Source organism: Malaya genurostris, chromosome 3 (assembly GCF_030247185.1).
Source record: "Malaya genurostris strain Urasoe2022 chromosome 3, Malgen_1.1, whole genome shotgun sequence".
NCBI lineage: Eukaryota > Metazoa > Arthropoda > Insecta > Diptera > Culicidae > Malaya > Malaya genurostris.
Window position 1 is genome coordinate 268,221,844 of NC_080572.1, and position 23,651 is coordinate 268,245,494.

At 37.5% G+C, this 23,651-nt stretch overlaps 1 protein-coding gene across 3 annotated transcripts in view; it reads left to right on the forward strand.

The window, feature by feature from the left end:
- The window catches only part of LOC131439649 (serine/threonine-protein phosphatase 6 regulatory subunit 3-B), a 43,796-nt gene that overhangs the window by 12,020 nt on the left and 8,125 nt on the right, over positions 1 to 23,651 (forward strand). Inside the window, exons 1-13 of one of the 3 annotated variants that reach the window (XM_058610937.1) lie at positions 1,518 to 1,537; positions 1,674 to 2,043; positions 3,038 to 3,117; positions 3,203 to 3,647; positions 3,721 to 3,868; positions 4,233 to 4,382; positions 20,257 to 20,401; positions 20,459 to 20,600; positions 20,666 to 20,784; positions 20,851 to 21,016; positions 21,091 to 21,393; positions 21,472 to 22,004; positions 22,071 to 22,466. In XM_058610937.1, the coding sequence (XP_058466920.1) occupies positions 1,987 to 2,043; positions 3,038 to 3,117; positions 3,203 to 3,647; positions 3,721 to 3,868; positions 4,233 to 4,382; positions 20,257 to 20,401; positions 20,459 to 20,600; positions 20,666 to 20,784; positions 20,851 to 21,016; positions 21,091 to 21,393; positions 21,472 to 22,004; positions 22,071 to 22,466 (2,684 nt within the window). In that variant the 5' untranslated portion in view covers positions 1,518 to 1,537; positions 1,674 to 1,986. Of the gene's footprint in view, positions 1 to 1,517; positions 1,538 to 1,673; positions 2,044 to 3,037; positions 3,118 to 3,202; positions 3,648 to 3,720; positions 3,869 to 4,232; positions 4,383 to 20,256; positions 20,402 to 20,458; positions 20,601 to 20,665; positions 20,785 to 20,850; positions 21,017 to 21,090; positions 21,394 to 21,471; positions 22,005 to 22,070; positions 22,467 to 23,651 lie in introns of those variants that run through there. The other 2 variants (XM_058610936.1, XM_058610938.1) reach the window with 2 other exon arrangements.

A 23,651-nucleotide genomic window follows, 5' to 3' on the forward strand; every position in this document is an offset into this window, starting at 1 on the left:
CTGAAACCGAAATGCAGAATTTGATTTTAAGCCTAGATCTGGACTAAATTTCGGAAACTGAAATTGACGCTCAGACCAGAACTCAGTTCTCAATTCAGATTTTAATTTCAAAAATTCGGTTCTTAATATGGAGTTATGGTACTTTGGACCTAAATCCAGGATGAGAATTCAGATTGAAAATTTAGTTGTATTTCCAGAATTCGGCTCGAAAATACAATAAAAAATCTAGGTTCGGAACTCAGTTGCAGCCCTAGAAATTGATTCCAAAACTCAGTTCCAAAATTATCGAAGTGTAACTGGAATCAGGAACTAAACTCTATAGATTTTTGATCGAAATTCCGGATCTGGTTTCTAGGACTGAATTTCTGAGCTGAATTCTGGATCCAAATTTGAAAATTGAATTTTGGATCGGAATTCTATAACTAAAATTTAGCTGCAGAGCACAATCCAAGTCCACAGCTCAGTGCTAGGATTCAGTTCCCGAGTTCAGACTCAGAATTCAGTTCCAGATTCTAGCATTGAAATTGAGTTTCAGAGTTTAGGTTTCAGTTCTAGCATCCGGCTTCAAAATTCGGTTCCAGAATTTCTGTCTCAGAATTCAGAATGAGGAATTCCGTCAGAAACGTCAGATTAGATAGTTAGAGCAAATAGCGTTAACTTTACGTCTGCTTGAACTGCCGAGTTTAACTTTAAGAAGTTCAAACGTAAAGAAATATTGAACCTTTCATTTTATTTGTATTCACGTCATCCGGTTATGTCTCTGACACTACCCACTCGCCTTTTTAATTATGAAGATAGTACTGTTAACACAGAACACATCAATGTCATGTAAAAAGATGTTTGCTTCCACTCTAAATGACTAGATAAGATGAGCAAAATAAACTAGAAATTAATATGTTTGTATACTAACATAATTTTTTACGCACAAAACTAACATCGCCTCAGGTAGAATTTCTGCTGAAACGTTCTACATTCACTTAGTCCCATACCATAAACATCACTGAATGACCGATCAATCGCTGACCGAGTGATAAATGTGACGTCATTGAAGGAAGAGTGCATGGTGACTGAGTATGTACTATAGCAAGAACAACAACAACAAAAAAACACATGCCAATCACACACGACGGAGACCACGTTTAGTAGTAGTCTTTCATTTGCCACTCGCAATTGGTTCTGGTACTGCCGCCTCTATGCACACAATATTACATCAACAATCTTCACTGACAACGCGGCCGCCTACCGGTGTGTGCGTGCGTGCGTGAATGTGTGTGTGTTTCGGTAGTATTTCTGTAGTTTCATTCTTGACTCCTGGTTCGATTTTTGTAATGTTTTAAAAATAAGCCCAGAAAAGCATCCCACTCCCATCCGACCTCCATTTCTCGGTCCCCGTCGTTCCCGTCTTCTCGAAGATGCGATGTTATTTGACACGCTGCCTCACTATAGAGGGGTACCTGATTTGCTTTATCTCGGGGCAGCCAAGACGACTAGGTTTAATTCCCACCGTCTTCTAGTTGTTGTCGTTGGATGGCGAAAGGTTCGAAGTCTGTTGCTCTGTTTAGAAACTACAAGTTGACACCGTGGTGTTGGTTCGCCCCTGATGTCGATGTGTGTTCTGTTTTGACCACCTCAGTACTAAATCTTTTTCTTTCTCTTTCTCTGCTCAATTTCAGTGCTGTGTTATCACCATCAACGTGTTATATTGAAAGAAATTAAAATTTAAACTAGTTATATCATCAGCGCAAAGTTGTGTGGGACAGTGAGTGTGCGGCGAGAATAGGAAAGGAAAGGAAAGGAAAGGTGTTCGCGATTGAGGCAGAAGCTAGAGCTAGTCATATTCTTGGCAAACGTCTACAATCCAATTTTGTGACGTGCGACGACAGAGCGCAGAGGAAGAAACATCTGGACAACCGATCCAGTCGGGAGCAACTAGTAGACGGGAGGACCGCGGCTTACGAGGAGAACAACAACCACACCGTCATCATCATGTTTTGGGACAGTGCAAACTCGTTGTCCAATATAGACAGTTTGCTAACGAAGGAGGTGAGTAATTCCACGATTGCAACGATTGTTTGCTAACGAAGGAGGTGAGTAATTCCACGATTGCATCCATGTTTGGTACCGGTACTGATCGGTGGTTCAAGTGATTTAGTAGAAGAAGGAGCTGAAGTTGCCTTGAATTGTCAGAGTTCTCAAATCATGCATGGTCATCACCCGGAGGAGGAATGGAAAATCTCAAAAATAACTAACTCATGATGTCGAAAAAAAAGTATTTTCAATATTTCGAAAGAGCTAATGGGAAACACATACTCACACATTGACATCGACGCAAACAAATTGCGTCCGCGCATCACGAGCACTAAATTTAATTCACATCGAATCGATAAAATACACCGTCGACCAGAAACGTGATAAGACGTTCAGGGAAAAATAACCCAAGATAAGAATGGATACCGCCTACGGTAAGGCAAGGCTTTGGGCAATAACAGCTCGCGCAAAACCTTGCGATGAGCGAAAGCCATTATCACAGCTGGAAGGGCACCTCTAACGCTCAATCCAGTAGCCACCCTACACGTGCTCAACGAACTGCAACCGACAAACACGAAGTGCACCGTGGGTTGTTGCTGCGGTGCTTTGCCGTGGTAGTGTACGGTGGTCACGGTTCGAAGGATTCCTCCGATGGGCAAAACTATTGTCGTCGGCGGTTTGCTACTACTACTATATTGCACACATTCCGGTCCATCCGAACAGACCGCACAGTGTTTGTTTGTGCAATAAAGCGTATCCCATTCGAGACCGATCCGATGCCGAGACGGTAATGTCTGACTAATGCGTGATCTGCTAGTTCCTGAAAGAACACACCTTCTTGGCATGTTGCCCGGTTCAGCGTGAAATGATACCTCTGGGATGAATGTGCGCTTCTTTTTTTTGCATGCCGGCTAATGGAAATGTCTGCCAAGAGTGCCAAGGAAACTAAAATTGGATTTTTTTTCTGACTAATTTATTATTATTATTATTATTATTATTTGTTTTGCAGGGACTCACACTCAAAGATGTGCTTGAGTACGAAGACGTACTGCAGGAATGCAAATCCCAAAACACAAAACTGCTTCAATAGTGAGTGTTATGCCCCGGAAACATATGCGCCATCTGGGTTCAAAATTGATTTCCTTTTTTTTTGTTTTCGTTCCCGCCCTATCAGCTTAAATCGTACAGAGGTGTTTGACGAACTGATAGATCTGATCATCCAGGAACCGCCGGCAGATCTCGAGGATAACATTCGCTTCCTGCATTCCAATATGGCATGCGAGATACTTACCAGTGACGTACCGTCCTTCAAGACCCATCTGGTGGAAAATCAGAACTTTCTGAACAAACTATACGGCTTTCTGCTTCGAGACCCGCCGCTCAATCCGCTGCTGACATCGTTCTTCTGCAAAACGTTCGGGATGCTCATATCAAAACGTAACGAACAAGATTATTTCTCTTATAAGTCAGTGTGCCTACAAGTATTAGAGTTTATCAAGTCTAGAAAAGGTTTCCTCACCACAATGCTGAAGCACTTTGGCAACCAGGTCATCACCGATCTGCTGCTATGTTACATCACCGATATCGAAGACGCCGAGCTCAAATCGGAACTGCTGGAGGTAATCGCAATGACTGGCGTTGATGACATCGGTGCTAACTAATGATCGATGATTTTTTTTTGTCTTATTTCAGTGGCTCAACGAGCAAAATCTGATTGCTGAAATCATCAACCTGCTGAAGTTACCAGGCGAAACGCAGAAACACTACAACGTCGCACAATTTTTAATCGAATTAATCAAGATAGGAAGATGCAAACGACAAAACGAGAGACAAGACAAAGGTACGATGAGTATGTTTTTATGTGGTTCTGCGATGATCGTGTGAATGGATCAGTTCTCGTACATTGCCATGTTTGTCAGACGACAGACCTATCTGACACTGGTCAATTTTCTAGCGTGTACAACTTCTGCTATGCTAGAACCTCGAAAGACAAATGAGATTTGCTGTTGAAAAAAAAATCCGTTCCAATAACCCATTTGTACATTAGCTGATTATCAAACTTTCTACATTCGGTTATCTTTCTTCTTCTCATTGCTGCCCGTGCTTGACGAAAACTCCAAATACTCAAAATCAAAAAAACAACAAAAACAATGTAAATGTCAATGTAAATTTGATCAAAATTTGAAAACAAAACAAAACAAAAGGCAACTACAAACTCCAGTCCACCTTCAAGCGGATAGACAATTTCAAGTCCAAGATCCTTCCGACTGAGCTGAAGAACGTCAACTTGTTCAAATTCAACCTCAGCGAGACCGTTCCGACGTTTCTCGGCAAGATCTCTTCTCACTTTCAAGGTAAATTATGATGCAGCAGCTTTCCGTTAGCCAGTCATTCTTATTAGCAAACTTACTTTGTCATCACTAGCGTTAGTTTTCTATTATTATCTGAAATTAGTACATCTTGATCATCGACGGAAACCCTACTTTTGCTTGAACCGCTCTAAGGCGTGACTGAGTTTTGCTCAACAATCGGTCTGTGTTAGTACGTTTTGAATTGCAGACATTGTGTTTCCGCGGGCCAATTTTCCATTTTATTTCTTGTTATTCTGTTCTGTGTGCCTTCAGTGATTGAAGCTTTCGAAATATATACTGCACACCTGCATGCTAGGAGTCTTGCGGCCGCCAAAAAGTACAATTGTTGTTCCTTGTTTTGTGCGCAAATTCTGTGCGAAAAAAAACAGTTATTTTCAGTTTAGAATTTGGTTTGCTGTAGAGAGCGTGTAATCCATTAGGGAAGAACGGCCTGTCTGAATTATAACAATTTTTCGAAGATCATACTATTTGACTTTTTCCGATAGATGCATTTTCTAGCATAGCAGAGTACATGCAAAACTGGCACTAGAGTGTTGATTAAGAGTAGCCGAACCAATTCGCTGTGTCCTTTATTTTGTATTATTATATAATTTTTGTTTGCATTCACGATAGAACAATTTTTGACTATAGACAATTTACTAAGTAGAGTATATTAGAAACAAATTGGAAAAGTCCACTCAAGTCAGAAAGGTTTCCCATAAATACGTTTTCATATGAAATCCGGAAGCAACATTGTAGTTTTTTACGTTATAGTTCAATACTATTCAATTATGTTACTCTCAATTGTTTTTTTCTTTTTATTTGATGCATATGTTATTCCGCCTGTAGCTGGACCAGTTCCAATTCCTAAACTAACAGCTGTCAAATTATTTGTTTAATACCACAGTAGAACCGATCCCAGGTAGTTATTTTTCTTTTAATGTTAAACAATATCTTAGGCAACTTAGAGCTAACGCAATGTGCTCTGATAAATATATTATCGAATTTGAAATAAATATCTTCGGTTGGTGAAGTAAATAAAATAGTTTTCGTTAGAGCTTAAAAGTTTACAAAATTTGACAAGAAGTTCACTAATTTTAAGCTCAACGAAAGTTCACACGAAGCAAGATCTGGGTCTTTCAAGTTGCCTAAAGTGCCACCTGCACTTTTAGGCAACGAAAAAGTTAACTTGAAAGTGAATTTTTTCGGTTACTGTGAAACATTTTTTTTGTAGTTGCAAGGGTCACTAAACAACCAGCGCCATCGAGCGATCGAGTGAGATCAAAACTCAATTTATCCATTGACTCGGTTCAGTTTGGTGCAACCTACATTATTCTCATAACAAAGTCAATAAAGAGTTACATAGATTTGATATAAAGAACTTCAATCTTAATTATAACAGATCGGCTGAAAAGTTCGTATCGTTTCTATGAGAGTTAGTACCAACCTTCAAAAGATACGTGTATAAATTTGACAGCTGTCTGATTATTAGTTTGTGAGATATTGCATTTTAAGTGAAGCTACTTCTGTTATTGTGAAAAAAATGAAAAAAAAGGAATTTCGTGTGTTGATGAAACACTACTTTTTGATGAAAAAAAGTGCCGCCGATACCAAAAAATGGCTTGATGAGTGTTATCTAGACTCTGCACCGGGCGAAGCAACAATTCGTAAGTGGTTTGCAAAATTTCGTACTGGTCATATGAGCACCGAAGACGATGAACGCAGTGGACGTCCAAAAGAGGCTGTTACCGATGAAAACGTGAAAAAAATCCACAAAATGATTTTCAATGACCTTAAAGTGAAGTTGATCGAGATAGCTGACACCCTAAAGATATCAAAGGAACGTGTTGGACATATTATTCACGAATATTTGGATATGAGAAAGCTTTGTGCAAAATGGGTGCCGCGCGGGCTCACAATCGATCAAAAACAACAACGAATTGATGATTCTGAGCAGTGTTTGGAGCTGTTATATCGAAATAAACCCGATTTTTTTCGTCGATATATAACAATGGACGAAACATGGCTCCATCACTTCACTCCGGAGTCCAATCGACAGTCAGCTGAGTGGACTGCACGCGATGAACCGAACCCAAAGCGTGGAAAGACTCAACAATCGGCCGGTAAGGTTATGGCGTCTGTATTTTGGAATTCGCATGGTATAATTTTCATCGACTACCTTGAAAAGGGAAAAACCATCAACAGTGACTCATCCACCGTATTCTCCAGATTTGGCCCCCAGTGACTTTTTCCTGTTCTCAGACCTCAAGAAAATGCTCGCTGGTAAAAAATTTAGAAGCAATGAAGAGGTAATCGCTGAAACTGAGGCCTATTTTGAGGCAAAGGACAAATCGTACTACAAAAATGGTATCGAAAAGTTGGAAGATCGCTATAATCGCTGTATCGCCTCTGATGGCAATTATGTTGAATAATAAACACGAATTTTGGCAAAAAAAATGTGTGTTTCTATTAAACGATACGAACTTTTCAGCCGAACTTTGTATTTGTAAAATTCTAAATCCATACCATCTGTTTTTAAGTAATGACAATCTCGCCAGCATGGAACGTTTCAAGAATCTGGAATCATAACTAATTGGCTCAAAAGGCACGTTCTACTAGTAATTCGGAGATTTGTGCCTTGCCGTGGTTTCTCATTATTTTCCTGATGGGAAGGGAAGAATAAAAAAAACACGTTGAGTGGATGAGATGGGAAGGCAGTACAAAACAAAAAGAAAGGAATCGTTCCGCATCCCCAAAAGGGTGCACAGTTAATAAAAGCTCCAACCCACGAGAGGATTCAAAGATTTTACAAAAGCGGCACCATTCTGTATTCCCGGAAGAATGCAGAACGATTCTCAAAACAATTTGCAAAAACCTTTTAAGGTAGAAATAGAAAGGATTCATTCATTCTAGGAAGAATGATGAACCGTCTGACTATAGCTCCAACACTGGGTGATAGAATATCCTTCAATTTTAGCTGCCCATATACAGATTGCGCCATGTAAAAAGAACCAAAATCCCGGATACGTAGTTTATAGCAGATTATATGAAGTACCGTAAACGCATTCATGCAAATCACACGAATAATACTCAGCTGGATCGTAGTACTAACCATCCAATTATTCTGTACGCAAAGAATCGACTGCGAAGTCTGTTGAAACAGAAAGGCGAGAACGAATCTTGTGCTCTATCCAACTAGTTGACAGTGATAAAGTTCGATCTTTCATTCGTGGTACCAGCTCTTGCCAACTCCTCCGAGATAGTTGATGACTGACAGTTTCGAGTATGTATCCGAATTTCCAACGCTGGGTGAAAACCCAACTGCATCATTTATCTTATGATGTCCTGTCTTGTAGGATAAAGATGCAATAGTTACATCATCCTGCATTTGAAACTCGAATACTTGAGCGAAATACATAGCTATCTCAACAAGCCTTACCAAAAGCTATTTGCTTTGCAGAACCAACAAACGACCCGTGATGAATCAACACTATAAATAACTAAGTGTTGTATGAGAGCAAACAAATAAAAATGAATTTACTAGTAATCACTGGAATTCATATAATATGAAGAATATGAATATGAAGTCATTGCTTTACAGCAAATATTACAAAAAATAGACTTACTTTAACATATGTCTATGCCTTCAATTAGTCAGTCTAACTGTAACACGTTCAATTTCATACGGTTAACTTCACTCCACTCGGCGAAGCTCAACAACTGTCGTGGTAGAAAACCTGCATCTTCCGGGCTTCGAATGTAGTAGTAGATCTTAACGTTTTCAGACAACCATAGACAAGGATTCACTAGAGTGAAGTAGACGTCGTTAAATTACAATAAAAGTATTAAAAGCCCGAGATGGCTACCCTGCGGAATTCCGGACGAAGCGATAAACTCATTGGAAACGTGATCGCCAAATTTTACTACTGAATGACGATCCATAAGATTTGATTGCAACCATCGAAGGGTGTTAGAAGCGAATCCAAGTCTTTCCAATTGAACAATTGTTACATCGTAGTCAGTCACGCTGTGTATCGACAATATATTGCTTGCCGTGATTAAAAATCGGTGCCGGAATAACCTTTTCAAACAATTTAGCAACTGCACTAAGCGATGTGATGTCACGGTTTGGCTCTGTGAGAACTTGTATGCACATCTTCACAGGGTTGCTGAAATTCGCCTCACGCAACTCATTAACGCTCACCGCCTGCGAACGATTCAAGAACGGAGACAGCAAAGCATGTAATGCCGGACGAGGCAAAAGCTATGCTTAATATGTGACTGCCTGAGCGACTCGCAAGAGAGAAGAGATCTTGCTTTTTCATGCTGGTTGCTATTCCGCCGTGAGCCATTCTCTACCATTTCAAGAGCAGGTATCATCAGGCATGAATAGCGCTTACATTGAGTCAATTTTTGACTCACTGCGAGTCAAAATGCCAGCAATCATGAATGCAAGTGTACGAAAAAAATTGAAGACAAAAATTAGCGATACGATGGAAGCAATTTTTTATTTTGCTTAGTTTAATTGTCTCGTAGATATTGCCCTGATAAAAAGTGTGCGTTGAACATCACAAATTAGTTTAGAAAACTTTAAACGTAATATCATTACTTATCATTGGAAGATGGCGAAACGATTGGGTTGGATAAAAATTAAACTGATAAATAAAACTGATAGTCCGCTTCAAAACGTCGTTTAAAATCGTATACTAATGTACATATAATGTACTTCCTACTGCAATAAAACCAATGAAACAGTTTATTCAGATTTCACCGAATACTATTCTCACGTTCGTACTCCGTGCTGTTGAAATTTTGCGGCAAGTAATGGCAGATAGATTTAAAAAAAGCTGGGGTTGAATCACCTGAGGACAATCACTTTTGTAAAGTGAAAATTTTGCAGTTTATATTCTATTTCGGGTTGGTTTGATATTTATTTTATTTATGATTTTGAAAATGGACTGAAATATCTACAGTGATATTTTTTAAAATCACATATGATTATGAATGATCAAGTCCAATACGCTCAGTCGGTGTTGAACAGTCGTTCGCACCGCACGCGTATAGCTCTTGGCTCCTGGAATTTTTTTTTCTGGCTACCTAGAGTTTCATTGATTCAAGGCTTCAGTCTTTTTCAAGGCTACCTGAATCACTAACTAAGTGACTAAGTGATACAAAGAGTGATATTAGAGTGACTAAGTGATACAAAGAGTGATATTAGAGTGACTAAGAAATTAATCAGCCTTTTTTAAGGCTAGCTAGGAGTCTAATCGAAGACTAATTTAGCCTAGTTAATTTAATTTAAAATTTCATTAATTTCAAAAATGCCTGCGTCCAACCGGAAAGGCAACAAGCCTAAGGCTAAAAATAATTCAATACGGAATAAATCACAATCCGTTATTCAACATTTTTCTAATAACATTCACGATCTTATAGAATCTGAATGTAAAAATAAAAGACAACGGACGGATTTCCCTTCCGTTGATCCTATGCCGTCTAACAATATTTACGAGATTCTTCCTGAATCCGATTGTAGCGACATAGAAGAAAATTCTTCAAAAATTCCCAAAATGGACGCTTGTCGTTCTGGGAAGAAACATCAATCTATGCCACCAGTGACGGTGATGATTTCCGACTTCAAAGCATTCCGTACTGAGCTTTCTACTTTTCTCCCGGAAGTAAAAGTCTCATTTCAAATCGGACGAAGAGGAGAATGTCGAGTCTTGGTGGATGGATTGGAAGATTATGAACGTCTTATTCGATATTTGTCCGAGAAACTTCATAAATTTTATTCATATGATATAAAATCAGACAGACCCTTCAAGGCTGTCTTGAAAGGATTATCAAACGATCAAAGTATTGATGAAATTAAAAATGAACTAAAAGAATTGCTTGGTTTTGCCCCTTCCCAAGTAATACTTATGAAAAAAAGAGCGAATGGTACTTCTAAACCACGCTCTGGAATTTCCCATGAACTTTACCTAATACACTTCAATCGAAGTGATGTAAACAATTTGAAAACTTTAGAAAAAGTACGTTTCATTTCCCACATTAAAATTCATTGGGAACATTATAAACGGCATAATCGTATTGCAAACTTAACGCAATGTCGTCGTTGCCAAGGCTTCGGTCATGGAACCAAAAATTGTCATATGGATATACGGTGTTTGAATTGTGGTAAATCGCATTCGAAAGACGCTTGTCCAATGAATGAAACCACTGATAAATTTTCATGTTCAAATTGCAATGAAAATCATAAATCCAATTATTTGAAATGTCCTGTCAGGGAAAAAATTTTAAACACTCGTTCGCTTAGACAACAAGTCAAATCAACGACCTTAAATTTACAGAACATACCTGAAAATTCTTCTAAGGCACCTGCCAATTCGTCTTCTAACGAAAACAATTTATTGACAGGTAGATCGACCTCGTCATCATCTTCTTCTAATGTCAGTTATGCTGGTATATTAGGTAGAAATCTATCTCCTATTTCTTCTAATGTAAATAATCGAAACACAGGACCGCCTTGCAGTTCTTCTTCTAACGAAAACAATTTATTAATAGGTAGACCGGCCAAATCATCTTCTTCTAATGGCAGTCTACCTACAAATATTCCTTCAATGCCATTCGCTTCTTTAAATGAAGTCGATTTAGGCGATATAACTGAAAATAAAATGATCTACCTACAAGATCAACTTTTTCAAATGATCATCCAAATGAATTCGACTTCATCACTTTTTGAAGCATTTCAAATCGGATGGAAATTTGCAAATAATATTATAATGAATTTAAAATTTAACAGTGATGTTAAATAATTATTTGAATATTTTAAATTGGAATGCTCGATCTTTGAAATCGAGTGAAGATGAATTTTATAATTTTCTCAAAGTTCACAAAATTCATATTGCCATTGTGACAGAAACTTTTCTTAAACCAAATGTAAAATTGAAAAGTAATCCACATTATGTGGTTCATCGATTTGACAGGTTTACTGGAATTGGTGGTGGAGTTGCCATTTTTGTCCAACGGCAAATTAAACATCGAATTTTACCTTCTTTCAATACTAAAGTTATTGAAAGCTTGGGAATCGAAGTTGAAACCATTCATGGAATTTATTTCATCGCTGGAGCATATTTGCCATTCCAATGCACCGGCGAACAATTAAATTTCTTTAAAGGCGATTTGCAAAAACTTACAAGATATCGATCGAAATTTTTCGTAATAGGGGACTTAAATGCTAAGCATGTCCAGTGGAATTGTAGGCAAAATAACAGTAATGGTAAAATACTTCATAATCAACTCTCAGCTGGTTACTTTACAGTTCTTCATCCCAGTAATCCTACTTGTTTCTCTTCCGTGAAAAACCCGTCTACAATTGATCTGGTTCTAACAGATCAAAGTCACATTTGTAGTGAACCGATTACTCATGCTGATTTTGACTCAGATCATCTTCCTGTAACATTCAGACTTTCCAACGAAGCTATAATTAATCCAATTAGTTCTATTTTCAACTATCATAGAGCAAATTGGTTGGATTACAGATCTCACATTGAAAATCATGTGGATCATGAAACTATTTTAGAAAATTCTGCGGATATCGACACAGCAATTGATAATTTGAATCATTATATTATCGAAGCTAGAAATCTTTCAGTTCCCAAAGCTCAAACTAAATTAAATTCTCCTATCATCGATGACAATCTTCAACTGCTCATTCGGTTGAAGAATGTTCGTCGACGACAATATCAACGTTCTCGTGATCCTGCTATGAAAAACATAGTTAAGGATTTACAAAAAGAAATTAAACATAGATTTACTCTTTTGAGAAATGAAAATTTCGCTAAAGAAGTTGAACAAATTAAACCATATTCTAAACCTTTCTGGAAACTTTCTAAGGTTCTTAAGAAACCTCAGAAACCTATTCCTGCTCTCAAGGAAGGAAATCAAATACTTCTTACAAATGGCGAAAAAGCTCAAAAACTTGCTCAGCAGTTCGAGAGTGTCCACAATTTTAATTTGAACGTTGTGAGTCCTATTGAAAATGAAGTCTCACTGAAATATGATCATATTTCAACCCAAGTGTTATCACACGATGACATTATTGAGACGAATTTTGATGAAATTAAATCAATTATTAGAAAACTTAAAAACATGAAGGCTCCTGGTAATGATGGAATTTTTAATATTCTTATTAAAAATCTTCCCGATGTTGCCTTGAGACTCCTGGTTAAAATTTTCAACAAGTGTTTTTCATTAGCTTACTTCCCAAAAAGATGGAAAAACGCTAAAGTAATTCCTATCCTAAAACCTGATAAAAACCCAGCAGAAACATCAAGTTATCGCCCAATTAGCTTACTTTCTTCTATCAGTAAACTTTTTGAAAAAATTATCTTGTTAAGAATGATGACTCATATAAATGAGAATTCAATTTTTTTACCAGAGCAGTTTGGATTTCGTCATGAACATTCAACTACTCATCAACTTGTCAGAGTAACGAACATGATAAAATCAAATAAATCTTCTGGGTTATCCACTGGAGTTGCTCTTCTAGACATAGAAAAAGCATTCGACAGTGTTTGGCACAAAGGTTTAATAGCAAAAATGTCTGATTTCCAGTTTCCTATTTATTTGATCAAAATGATTCAAAATTATTTAACTGATCGTACTCTTCAGGTTAGCTATCAGAATTGTAAATCTGAATTGCTACCCGTACGTGCCGGTGTTCCGCAGGGTTCGAGTGTAGCTCCAATCTTGTATAATATTTTCACTTCTGATCTTCCAAATCTACCCGTTGGTTGTCAGAAATCGCTATTCTGTGACGACACAAGTCTGTTAGCCACAGGTAGAAATCTAAGAGTGATCTGCAGTCGCCTACAAAGAAGTTTAAATATTTTCAGTGATTATCTGTCAAAATGGAAAATTAAACCAAATGCAGCAAAAACGCAATTAATTATCTTTCCTCACAAGCCAAGAGCTTCTTTTCTTAAACCAAACAATAATCACATTCTCAAATTGAATGGCTTGGAATTGACATGGTCTGATCAAGCTAAATACTTAGGTTTAACGTATGACAAAAAACTCACTTTCAAGGATCACATTGAAGGAATCCAGGCAAAGTGTAATAAATATATTAAATGTTTATATCCTCTTATAAACAGAAATTCTAAGCTCTGTCTAAAAAACAAATTGTTAATTTATAAACAAATTTTCAGACCAGCCATGCTTTATGCGGTACCAATTTGGTCAAGCTGTTGTTCCACCAGGAAGAAAACGCTTCAAAGGATTCAGAATAAAATTCTGAAAATGATTCTGAAGCGTCCTCCCTGGTTTAGTACAAATGAGTTACACAGACTCACAAATATAGAACCATTAGATGTAATGTCACATAATATTATAAGCAAATTCCGACAAAAATCGATGCAATCTTCAATTGAATCGATTCGCTCTCTGTATTAGTTAGTAAGTTAGTATATAAGTTCCTTTTCCCCATTACACAATACAAGTAGGTTTAGAATTTTCCCTACACAAAAATCTCAGAATTGCGGAAGCAAATGATGTCTTCATGGTAATAACCAAATCATATATATATATATAACAGGGCTGAAAAGTCACCACTTGTGGCTGAACACCCAATTTAAATCTTAATAATTTAATTTTAACTCATATTCCAATAAATAGTTATTTAAAAAAAAAAAAAAAAAAAAAAAAAGTCCAATACGCAATATCGATATGCAATGCAAATAGAGTGACAAAAATATATTCTGAAATTATAGAGGCAAGTCTAATCTTTTAATTCCAGGGATGATTTATTTTCTCATGTTTTTATTATATTAAACACAATTTAACGCTTCTTCGCATAGATTTGATTAATAGAAGTAATAGGAGTTCAGGGTTTTCCACAACGTTTGAACCTACTGAGACGCCATGTAACTGCTTGCTCTGCAAAAATCAAAGCAATTAAGAAGAATGGCTAACAAAGAAATAGTCATTACTAACTAAATACTCATTCAGCATCTTTTACCATACATCTACGCAAATTATCGATTAGAATAACTGTACTACGATCAGGAAATTAAGACTTTTAAATTGAGAATCACGGTTGTGGTTCCGGCCAACTGCCACAGAATGTCGAAGCATTTTGTAAAACGCAACATAGAATTGGAGGAATAGATGTTCCATTGAAATTTACTTTTGCATTTTTGTATCGCCTTATTAACTTAGTCCTATTTTAATGCATTCATTAAATTTTTGCATTTAATATTATCATTTTTGGAGTTTCACAAAACTATTGCCTCGTAAGTTTTTTTTCCAAAAGCAAACAGCAAAATAATAACGTAATGTGATATCAGTTGAGAAATTGATGAGCTGAAATCAAATTAAGATTACAATCTGATATTGCTGTCAAAAATGTATTGAAAATAAAATGTTCTACAATTGACTCCCGAAGTTATCGGTTTAGCTTTTTTTTTAAAAAAGTACCTCCGCTAAAAGAAATTGTAAATTCAATTTCATAACATTTTACAATATTCATATTACAGAGGAAACGATTTCAATTTGAAAAATAACACAATCCGCGTGGTTTATCGATTTGTCAGATAGTGCGATTTAGAATTTTTGTTACTCATATCACACATTCAGTTTTGAAACTACTCATTGCATTATTTACCTTAAAACTATGTTGAGCAACAAAATTTTTACGTGAATACTTAAAGGATCAAATACAAAGAGTCCAAATGAAATATAATTCTGTTATCATATAATCAGGAGATAGTAGGAGAATATAGGATCAAGAAAAAAAAAATGCATTTAATTCCACTTTATTTAACGTCACTAATGTCACGAGACAGATAATTTTGTTGTGTTTGATTGTATGATACTTGATTGTTAGATATTTATTTCGTTATTGGAAACTGCGGAAGGTCTTCATTGCACGATTATCCATGGAACAGTTTCCAACAAGTAACTGTAGAGAGTTTGTTTGTTTTTGATAATAATAGAAATATCATTCTTCAGTAAAATCTTATGTTGGCCTCCAAATTAGTGCCTTATACAAAATCATAGAAGTTCTATTTCGGTTTTAGTTTCTATTATATTGTAGCTCTAACGCCCTGTATATTGAATGTGACGGAATTATTTGGTGTTTATGGTTCTTCTTGTATTTGTAAGAACTAATAGTGTGTATCATCAAAGTTGGTCTCAATCTATTTGGTAGTTGACTTGGTTCGACACAACTTGTCTCGAAGTCAATACAAATACTATTAGTCTATTATGAATGATTAACATGAAATTAAAAGCAATTATTAGTGTCATCACATATGTTTATAATTATTAAGTAAACGATCGTCGAATGGCTTTGTAATCGGTATATAAATAGTTTCACGATTATGAGAAACAATAATAATTGACAAAAACTTGGGACTATTACTTCTCAGGCATAATAAACAACCCTACATTCGACCGAATGAAAAATACCAATTTGGCATTTCGAATGAGGTATAATTTGCTTGGAAAAGTCGAACTCGATCGAAACACAAAATGAATTTATTATAGAACTACGGAATAGGAGTGAAAGTTACATATTTACGACACACAAAAACGCTCCATTAATAACCCTTTACAGTTTGATGATTAATCAATAACATATTCTGGCAGGTATCAAAGTTGTCCCTAACGCTACAAATCACGATTGAAGTATAGCAAACACCGAAGAAACGTGCAGTGAAGACAATTCAAAAAGATTCGACATCTTTCTTATAAGCTTTATACAGGAATAAAGTTTTATCCTGGGCGGTCATTCAGTTGTACCGCCATACGTCGCAGAGAACGAATCACCGTGAGTAGAAAATTCGACTCAACGCGAGTCATCATCACCACCGAATAGCTTTCTACCTAAATGCTTCGAAACGAACTCACTGTGAGTCAACAGAGTGCATATAAGATGCTTGCTTGCTTTGCCAAGCGGTACAATTCTCTGAGTGGAAGGAAAGAATGAATGAAGCAGACACGGAATATATACAAACTGCTCGCCGCACGGGTAGAGCATCGCCGGTGAAAAGAATAGTTCACGAGTAATGTTTCATTGATAGGATCAGCAACCTTGCATCTTCAGGAGAGGCTTCAGTGGTTTATGTTTATGGCAGTTGAAAACAAAAAAAATTTTGAATTTTTTTGCTACGACTAAGTTTCTCAATTGCAACGTCGAAGCGGTTTTATTGATCGATTGGTTTTATTTTACTGCTCGACGTGCAGTTCGCAGATTTCTTCTATTGTATCGATGATACGAAAAAAAGTTTAACAAAAAAAATCCCATCCAAAAGTATATCAATGTTTCATTGTATTGAAAAACACAAGCGAATATCAGTTCCTAGATTGTCTTTAGCTTCCACTCACAACGAATTGTTACATCTGATATAATCATACTTCCAATTCTTTATGGAATCGGCAAACCGCACCATTTTCTCTAAGATATCTAAAACGATTTCGACAAACGTGTGCTGTGAAAGCTATGATATGGTGTGTGTGAAAGTTATGGGAAGGCTATAGTGAGACTATTTGACTTAAAAAACAATTAATTTTGAATCTCATCAGAATCCGACTTCTTCTTTGATTTTTTTCCGAATCCAACTATCTATTAAGGAAATACACGAAAACATATGTTTGGAAAAACCAATTTAAAGTATGTTTTTATAAGCAACTATGTAAATTAGAGCGAATCCCTTAGATCTGATCAAAGAATTACTATCAAAAAGTTCCCGAAATTTTTTCTGCGATTTTTCCATAATCTCATCCGGGTGCTGAAACGCGATCTACAGAGCGGTTTCTTGAGTCGGCCGAATAGGAAAAAGTCGCAGAGAGCCAAATCAGATAAATTCGGTGGTTGCCGAATGGAATTCGTTTCTAGTCAAACGTTCACGGATAACGATGGCATTGTGTGACGGTGCGTTATCGTGTTACAAGATCGTTACGAGTTGTTTGCCCACAAATCTGATCATTTTGGGCGAATGGCTTCACGCAAACGTCTCATAACGCCCAAATAATACTCCTTGATGGCGGTCTGGCTTTGTGGAAGGACTTCATGATACACAACACTCTTGTAATCGATGAAAACTGTGAGCATCGCCTTCTTTTTTGACTGAAAACGACGTGTCTTGTTGCGAGTCATACTCGTAAATCCACGTCTCGTCTCCAGTAATAATCCGTTTGATGAATGTTGGGTCAGATTCGGCCTTGAAAATCATACTTTTGCGACGTCAACGCGATCCCTTTTTTGCATGATGAAATTCAGGTCTTTCGGCTCTCATCTTTGCAGTGACACGTAAAGTCCTGGCATTACATTCCTTTTGTGGAATTTGGCCTTTCTGTTTCAACAGGCTTCGCGACCGATTCTTAGCGTACAGAGTCATTGCATGGCTAGTACAATGATCCTATTGACACTAACAATCCTTCCAGGTCGGGACTCGAACATACAACAACTGGCCTTATGCCCTGAACCGCCAACCCGGGACAGTGACACGTATGAGGCCCAAATCATTAATCAAAATGTCTTGAAACGGATCCAAAAGCAATGTCCAACTCCTCTACCATCTCTCTAATAGTTAATTTGCGGTCTACGGTAATCCATTCTTTGATTTTATTGATGTTTTCTTTAGTTTTCCAATGTCGGGTGACTGGTGATTCCGGGAATGTTTTTATCAAGGTAGTATTCTAGTGTCCAGCCCGTTCGATGATTGTCAAACGGACTCCCTTTTTCGATGCCGGAAGTAATGGTTGAAAGGTTTCGTAAAGGTTCTGTTGGATCACTATTTAATTTCATCCAAATAAAATAAAAATGACGACGTGAAAAAGGAAAACAATCTTTCAATTTGGTCAGAAAGTTGTTTCAATCTGTGAGCTTTCTTGGTTGATGATCTGACATATTCAAACGAGAACAACCACTATGGACGTGGACGAATTGAGCTCATCAGCAGCAGTCGTGTGTTGATGAAACACTACTTTTTGATGAAAAAAAGTGCCGCCGATACCAAAAAATGGCTTGATGAGTGTTATCCAGACTCTGCACCGGGCGAAGCAACAATTCGTAAGTGGTTTGCAAAATTTCGTACTGGTCATATGAGCACCGAAGACGATGAACGCAGTGGACGTCCAAAAGAGGCTGTTACCGATGAAAACGTGAAAAAAATCCACAAAATGATTTTCAATAACCGTGAAGTGAAGTTGATCGAGATAGCTGACACCCTAAAGATATCAAAGGAACGTGTTGGACATATTATTCACGAATATTTGGATATGAGAAAGCTTTGTGCAAAATGGGTGCCGCGTGAGCTCACAATCGATCAAAAACAACAACGAATTGATAATTCTGAGCAGTGTTTGGAGCTATTATATCGAAATAAAATTTCGTCGATATATAACAATGGACGAAACATGGCTCCATCACTTCACTCCGGAGTCCAATCGACAGTCAGCTGAGTGGACTGCACGCGATGAACCGAACCCAAAGCGTGGGAAGACTCAACAATCGGCCGGTAAGGTTATGGCGTCTGTATTTTGGGATTCGCATGGTATAATTTTCATCGGCTACCTTGAAAAGGGAAAAACCATCAACAGTGACGTTATATAGCGTTATTAGAGCGTTTGAAGGACGAAATTTAAAAAAACGGCCTCATTTGAAGAAGAAAAAAGTTTTGTTTCATCAAGACAATGCACCGTGTCACAAGTCGATGAAAACCATGCTGAAATTGAACGAATTGGGCTTCGAATTGCTCCCTCATCCACCGTATTGTCCAGATTTTGCCCCCAGTGACTTTTTCCTGTTCTCAGACCTCAAGAGAATGCTCGCTGGTGAAAAATTTAGAAGCAATGAAGAGATAATCGCTGAAACTGGGGCCTATTTTGAGGCAAAGGACAAATCGTACTACAAAAATGGTATCGAAAAGTTGGAAGATCGCGGTATCGCCTCTGATGGCAATTATGTTGAATAATAAAAACGAATTTTGGCAAAAAAATGTGTGTTTCTATTAAACGATACGAACTTTTCAGCCGAACTGTTACTCGTCGAAATTGATTAAAAAATGAACAATTTCAAAAGATAGAGAGAATTCTTTCTGAAAAAGCGATGCAATCATGGAATCAAATTCATTATCATGTGTATTTTTTTTTTCATATATCCGATTGTTAAACTCTTTGCAGCCGATTGCCGAGAGTAAACAACACGTACATGAAACATTCAAACCATTTATAGATTTCTAACGGCAACGAAGATGCGGTCTTCCGAGAGCAAAATAAGAGGATTTGTGGGAAGGTTCTGTTTTCATGCAATCGAAACCCAAATTCCACTAGTAGAAAGATTTTTGTTTCATTCTAGTTTTAGTTTTTGCAATTCAAAATATTTAGAAACCTTTAGTTGGAACATACTTTAGAAATATCCTTACACTTTTTTGTTTGTTTTTTGAGTGATGTATTTTTGCAAAGTGGTAACCTTTGAAAACCGTATCGATCTCGAAATCCGGGCAAGATAAAATTCTACAAGAAAGCATTTAAAAAAATCCTACTTTATAACTAATTAGTCACAATTTTTTTTCTAATTTATGAAATCGTTATTTTATTCGAAGTATACCCGTTTTAGGCATTGCGACCTTCTGAACTGCTATGAGAATTGTCCCTGGTATTTTTACGATTTAGTTGTAGAAAATTTTAAATACTACTTTAATAGTAGAAGTAATTTTCACTTGAACGAAGTTTCAGAATCAAACCAGAAAAGATAAAATCCATACATTACTACGTTACTTTGTCATTTTAATCGATTGAGAATGAAACCGCTTGTTGTTGAAAATTTATCGAAACCGGTTTTCTGTTTTTTTTCTCTCTCTCGGTTTTTCAGTAACATCCGATCCCATTCTGGATACCCTCGAGGGCGAATCCATCACCCAAATGCTGCTGGACATCATACTTAAGGAAAATATAGAAGAAAGCGCCATCGTGGCCGGAATCCGGATCATACTGCGACTACTGGAGAATACGATCATGTAGGTTCATTGCTCTGGCAGGTTTATTCGCATTTAGTTGAGTTTCGTACTTTACAGACAAGAGCCGGTCTCCGATACTGCTCTCCAGATGGTTATCGACGCCGAAAAGGAGCATCACGACACCGTTGTGCTGCGCTTAGTCAATGTCATATACCCGAGAATAAATGAGTTAATTCACATTTTAAAAAATCCGCCTCAGGTTTGAAACAATTTCAATTTGGTTCCCACATGGTTCCGAAACTAATATGGTTCTTATTATTACAGAAACCCGACATTATTACCACAGTTGGCGTACTTTCACCACCTCTAGGAAACGTGAGACTTCAGATTTGTAATTTATTTACAGTATTAATAGAAACCGAGAACAGTGATGTTATCAGGACGTAAGTAGCTTCTTTGCAGTCACAGTCAATTCGATGTCACAATCCATTGCTGTACTTTTCTTCCAGAATATGCGGAACAGATTTTTATAATACATTGCTCAATCTTTTTAAGCAATATTGTTGGAACAACTTTTTGCACAGTCAGGTCAAGGTGTGCGTAAACTACGCCATACAGGCGTTCGACCAGAAGGAAGGCGATGCAACGCTGCTTGTTTCGGATTTGCAGCGGCATGTGAGTCGAAAGCACGAGAAATTGTTTATAATGAGTACAGAATCTAATAAAATCAAAATATCCTTCATCCACAGATCATATACGACTACAAGCTTCCTCGTCTGCTAGTTGAACTGTGGATCCACAACGAGATGCAAGAGCCAGAGCCAATCGTAGAAGGAAAGACGCCAAAAAAGTGCCGCCGGCTCGGTTACATGGGTCACTTGATCGAAATGCTCGAGATGCTCGTCTCCAGCATGCGATCATCGAATGAGTTATGTGCCTTAATCAAACTGTCCTTCGTAGGAACGAACAGAGGCACCTTTTACCGTTTTCGCGATCTGGTTAAACAAAATGGTGAACTGGGCTCTATAGTAAAATTGCAAAAGCGTTTCTTGGTGAGTGTAATGGTTGCGAAAACCTGATATTGATATGAACCTCGTTTTGAAAATCTTTTCCCTATTATTCCTAAACAGGCTGACACTGATCCATATCAAATGAAAGACTACACATCCGACGTTACTATTTTCTCCAAGGATACATTACAATTGGATTTCGATCCTTCGGCGATATCACCGATAGCTTGGGAATTGGAAGTGAGGGAAATAAACGAAAGAATCTTACATTTTACATTAGACAACGAGGAGAGCAGTAGTCAAACTTTCCCGAAAGAACTGGAAAGCGAAATGAATACTCTTACCTACAAAGATACTTGGCCTTTGACCGAAGATACTGGAACCGCTGAATCGTCCGATCCGTGGGGTATGGGGGAAGGGACGGAGAGTATTGAACCGAGTGCAGACGGAATAACCGATGCATGGGCTGATTTCGGATCCGATGGTTTTGCTGATTTTGATTCGCACTTTTCACAAATCCAGTCTGAGGGTGGTTTCGGTAGTGATGTACCATTCGATAGTAACGTAAATAATGCCTTCAGTAGCTTTACCGATGGAAGCGAGAATGTATTTGCCCCCGGTAGTATGGATCTGGATCCGTTGGGTGATTTGAGGTACTATCGATACATCCAGTGCCTGGTATATACTTTTAGGATTAAAATTCTCTTTTTCATCCGCAGCTTTCTAGTTACTGGTGGTAATGTCGCATTAGATGCAGCACCAGAAAGCGTAGCACGAATCGAAGCAAACGATAGCGTTAGCAGTGAACCGGAAGGTGAGAAAAATAGTAATGTTGTAGCAAACGATGTGCCATTATCCGTACTCATTACGGACGAGACTAGTACAAGTAGTCAACAGTTGATTCCACTGGCGGAGAACAATGGAACTGAATTGGAAGACAGCGCATGTACTACAACAACCAGTAGCTCAAAAGATGACTCCATAGCAATGACACAGCAGCCTTCGCAAGCAGATGCCTCAACGATCGAGTTTGTTGATGTTACCTCAAATGGACCGATAAGCATAGGTGATAATTTACAGTTTGAAGACGCTTCAAAGACTGCGGAATCGGATAGGTAAGTCGTTTTTTATTGGTATTAGAAACACAAATTTGATTCAAGAACCTTCGCAAATTAATTCGCGAAACCTTGCAAAAAATGGTAATTCAAACGAATGCGATTCGGATTTCTATAAAAGTACGGGTGTGTAATGTCATAGACATAACTGGATGTCGTGAATACGAATATAACTGAAACGCTTTCTTCTTACTTCCGAATATCAATTAGTTGATAACTTGTATTAATTATGCCAGCTTTCCCCTTTTTACTACTAGAATTTGAATCGATACACCTAAACTGAGTCGGTGCTATGCATGTTATACAGTAAATTAATAGGAAGTTCCTACAACAACTATGAACTCTAATTGGTTGAAAAAATAACCGTATATAGTGCAGTAAAGTAAAATTCCGCATAGTTCTTTGGGAATATGTTAATGGTTCTAAAAAGAACCGACTCAAAGAATTCAGAAATTAGGGAATGGACCTGAGTTGAAGAACTAAATTCAGAACTTAGAACAGGCTCAGAATTCAATTGCAATTTAGTTTTTGAACTATTTTCGAAACTGTATTCAGTTCCAGAATCCAGTTCCAACATGCAGGTTCTGAATTCTACAACCTGTATTCCGGAACTAAGCTCCTGAAACATAATTTTGAAACTAAATTCTCCTCCCGACGATTGAAGTCCAAATAAAAGCACTTTGAGGCTTTATACCACGCCAAAGGTCTGCTTTCATTGCCGACAGCTCCACTTGATGACCGAAGTCCAAACGAGAGCACTCCCTGAGCGTTTGAGGCTTTATACTTGGTTTGTTCTTACTGATGTTGGCGGAAGAACCTCACCTCGACTTCCAGTTCCGTCTGAAGCACTAGAAGAAATGAACGATTTTCATCAAAGTTTACCTTTTATACTCATCCAGTAGATAATCGGAACTGATATTTGCTTGACCACCTCAAAACCGTCGTCCGGATGCGAAAAAGGCAAGCAAGCGTGATGAATTTTCCTCATTACTTCCAAAAGTTTTAGAAAACTTTGTTTTTCAATTATTTATGGTTTTCTCACGTTGTTAAAAATTTAATCACAAATTCCTGATCATATTTCCAATAGCTTGTAGAAAAAAATGTGTTGTTGGGTTAAGTACATCAAGAGATATTCGCGATAAAGTTCTGCCCATTCTTCTACAGAGTACGTTTTGAAAAGGCGCC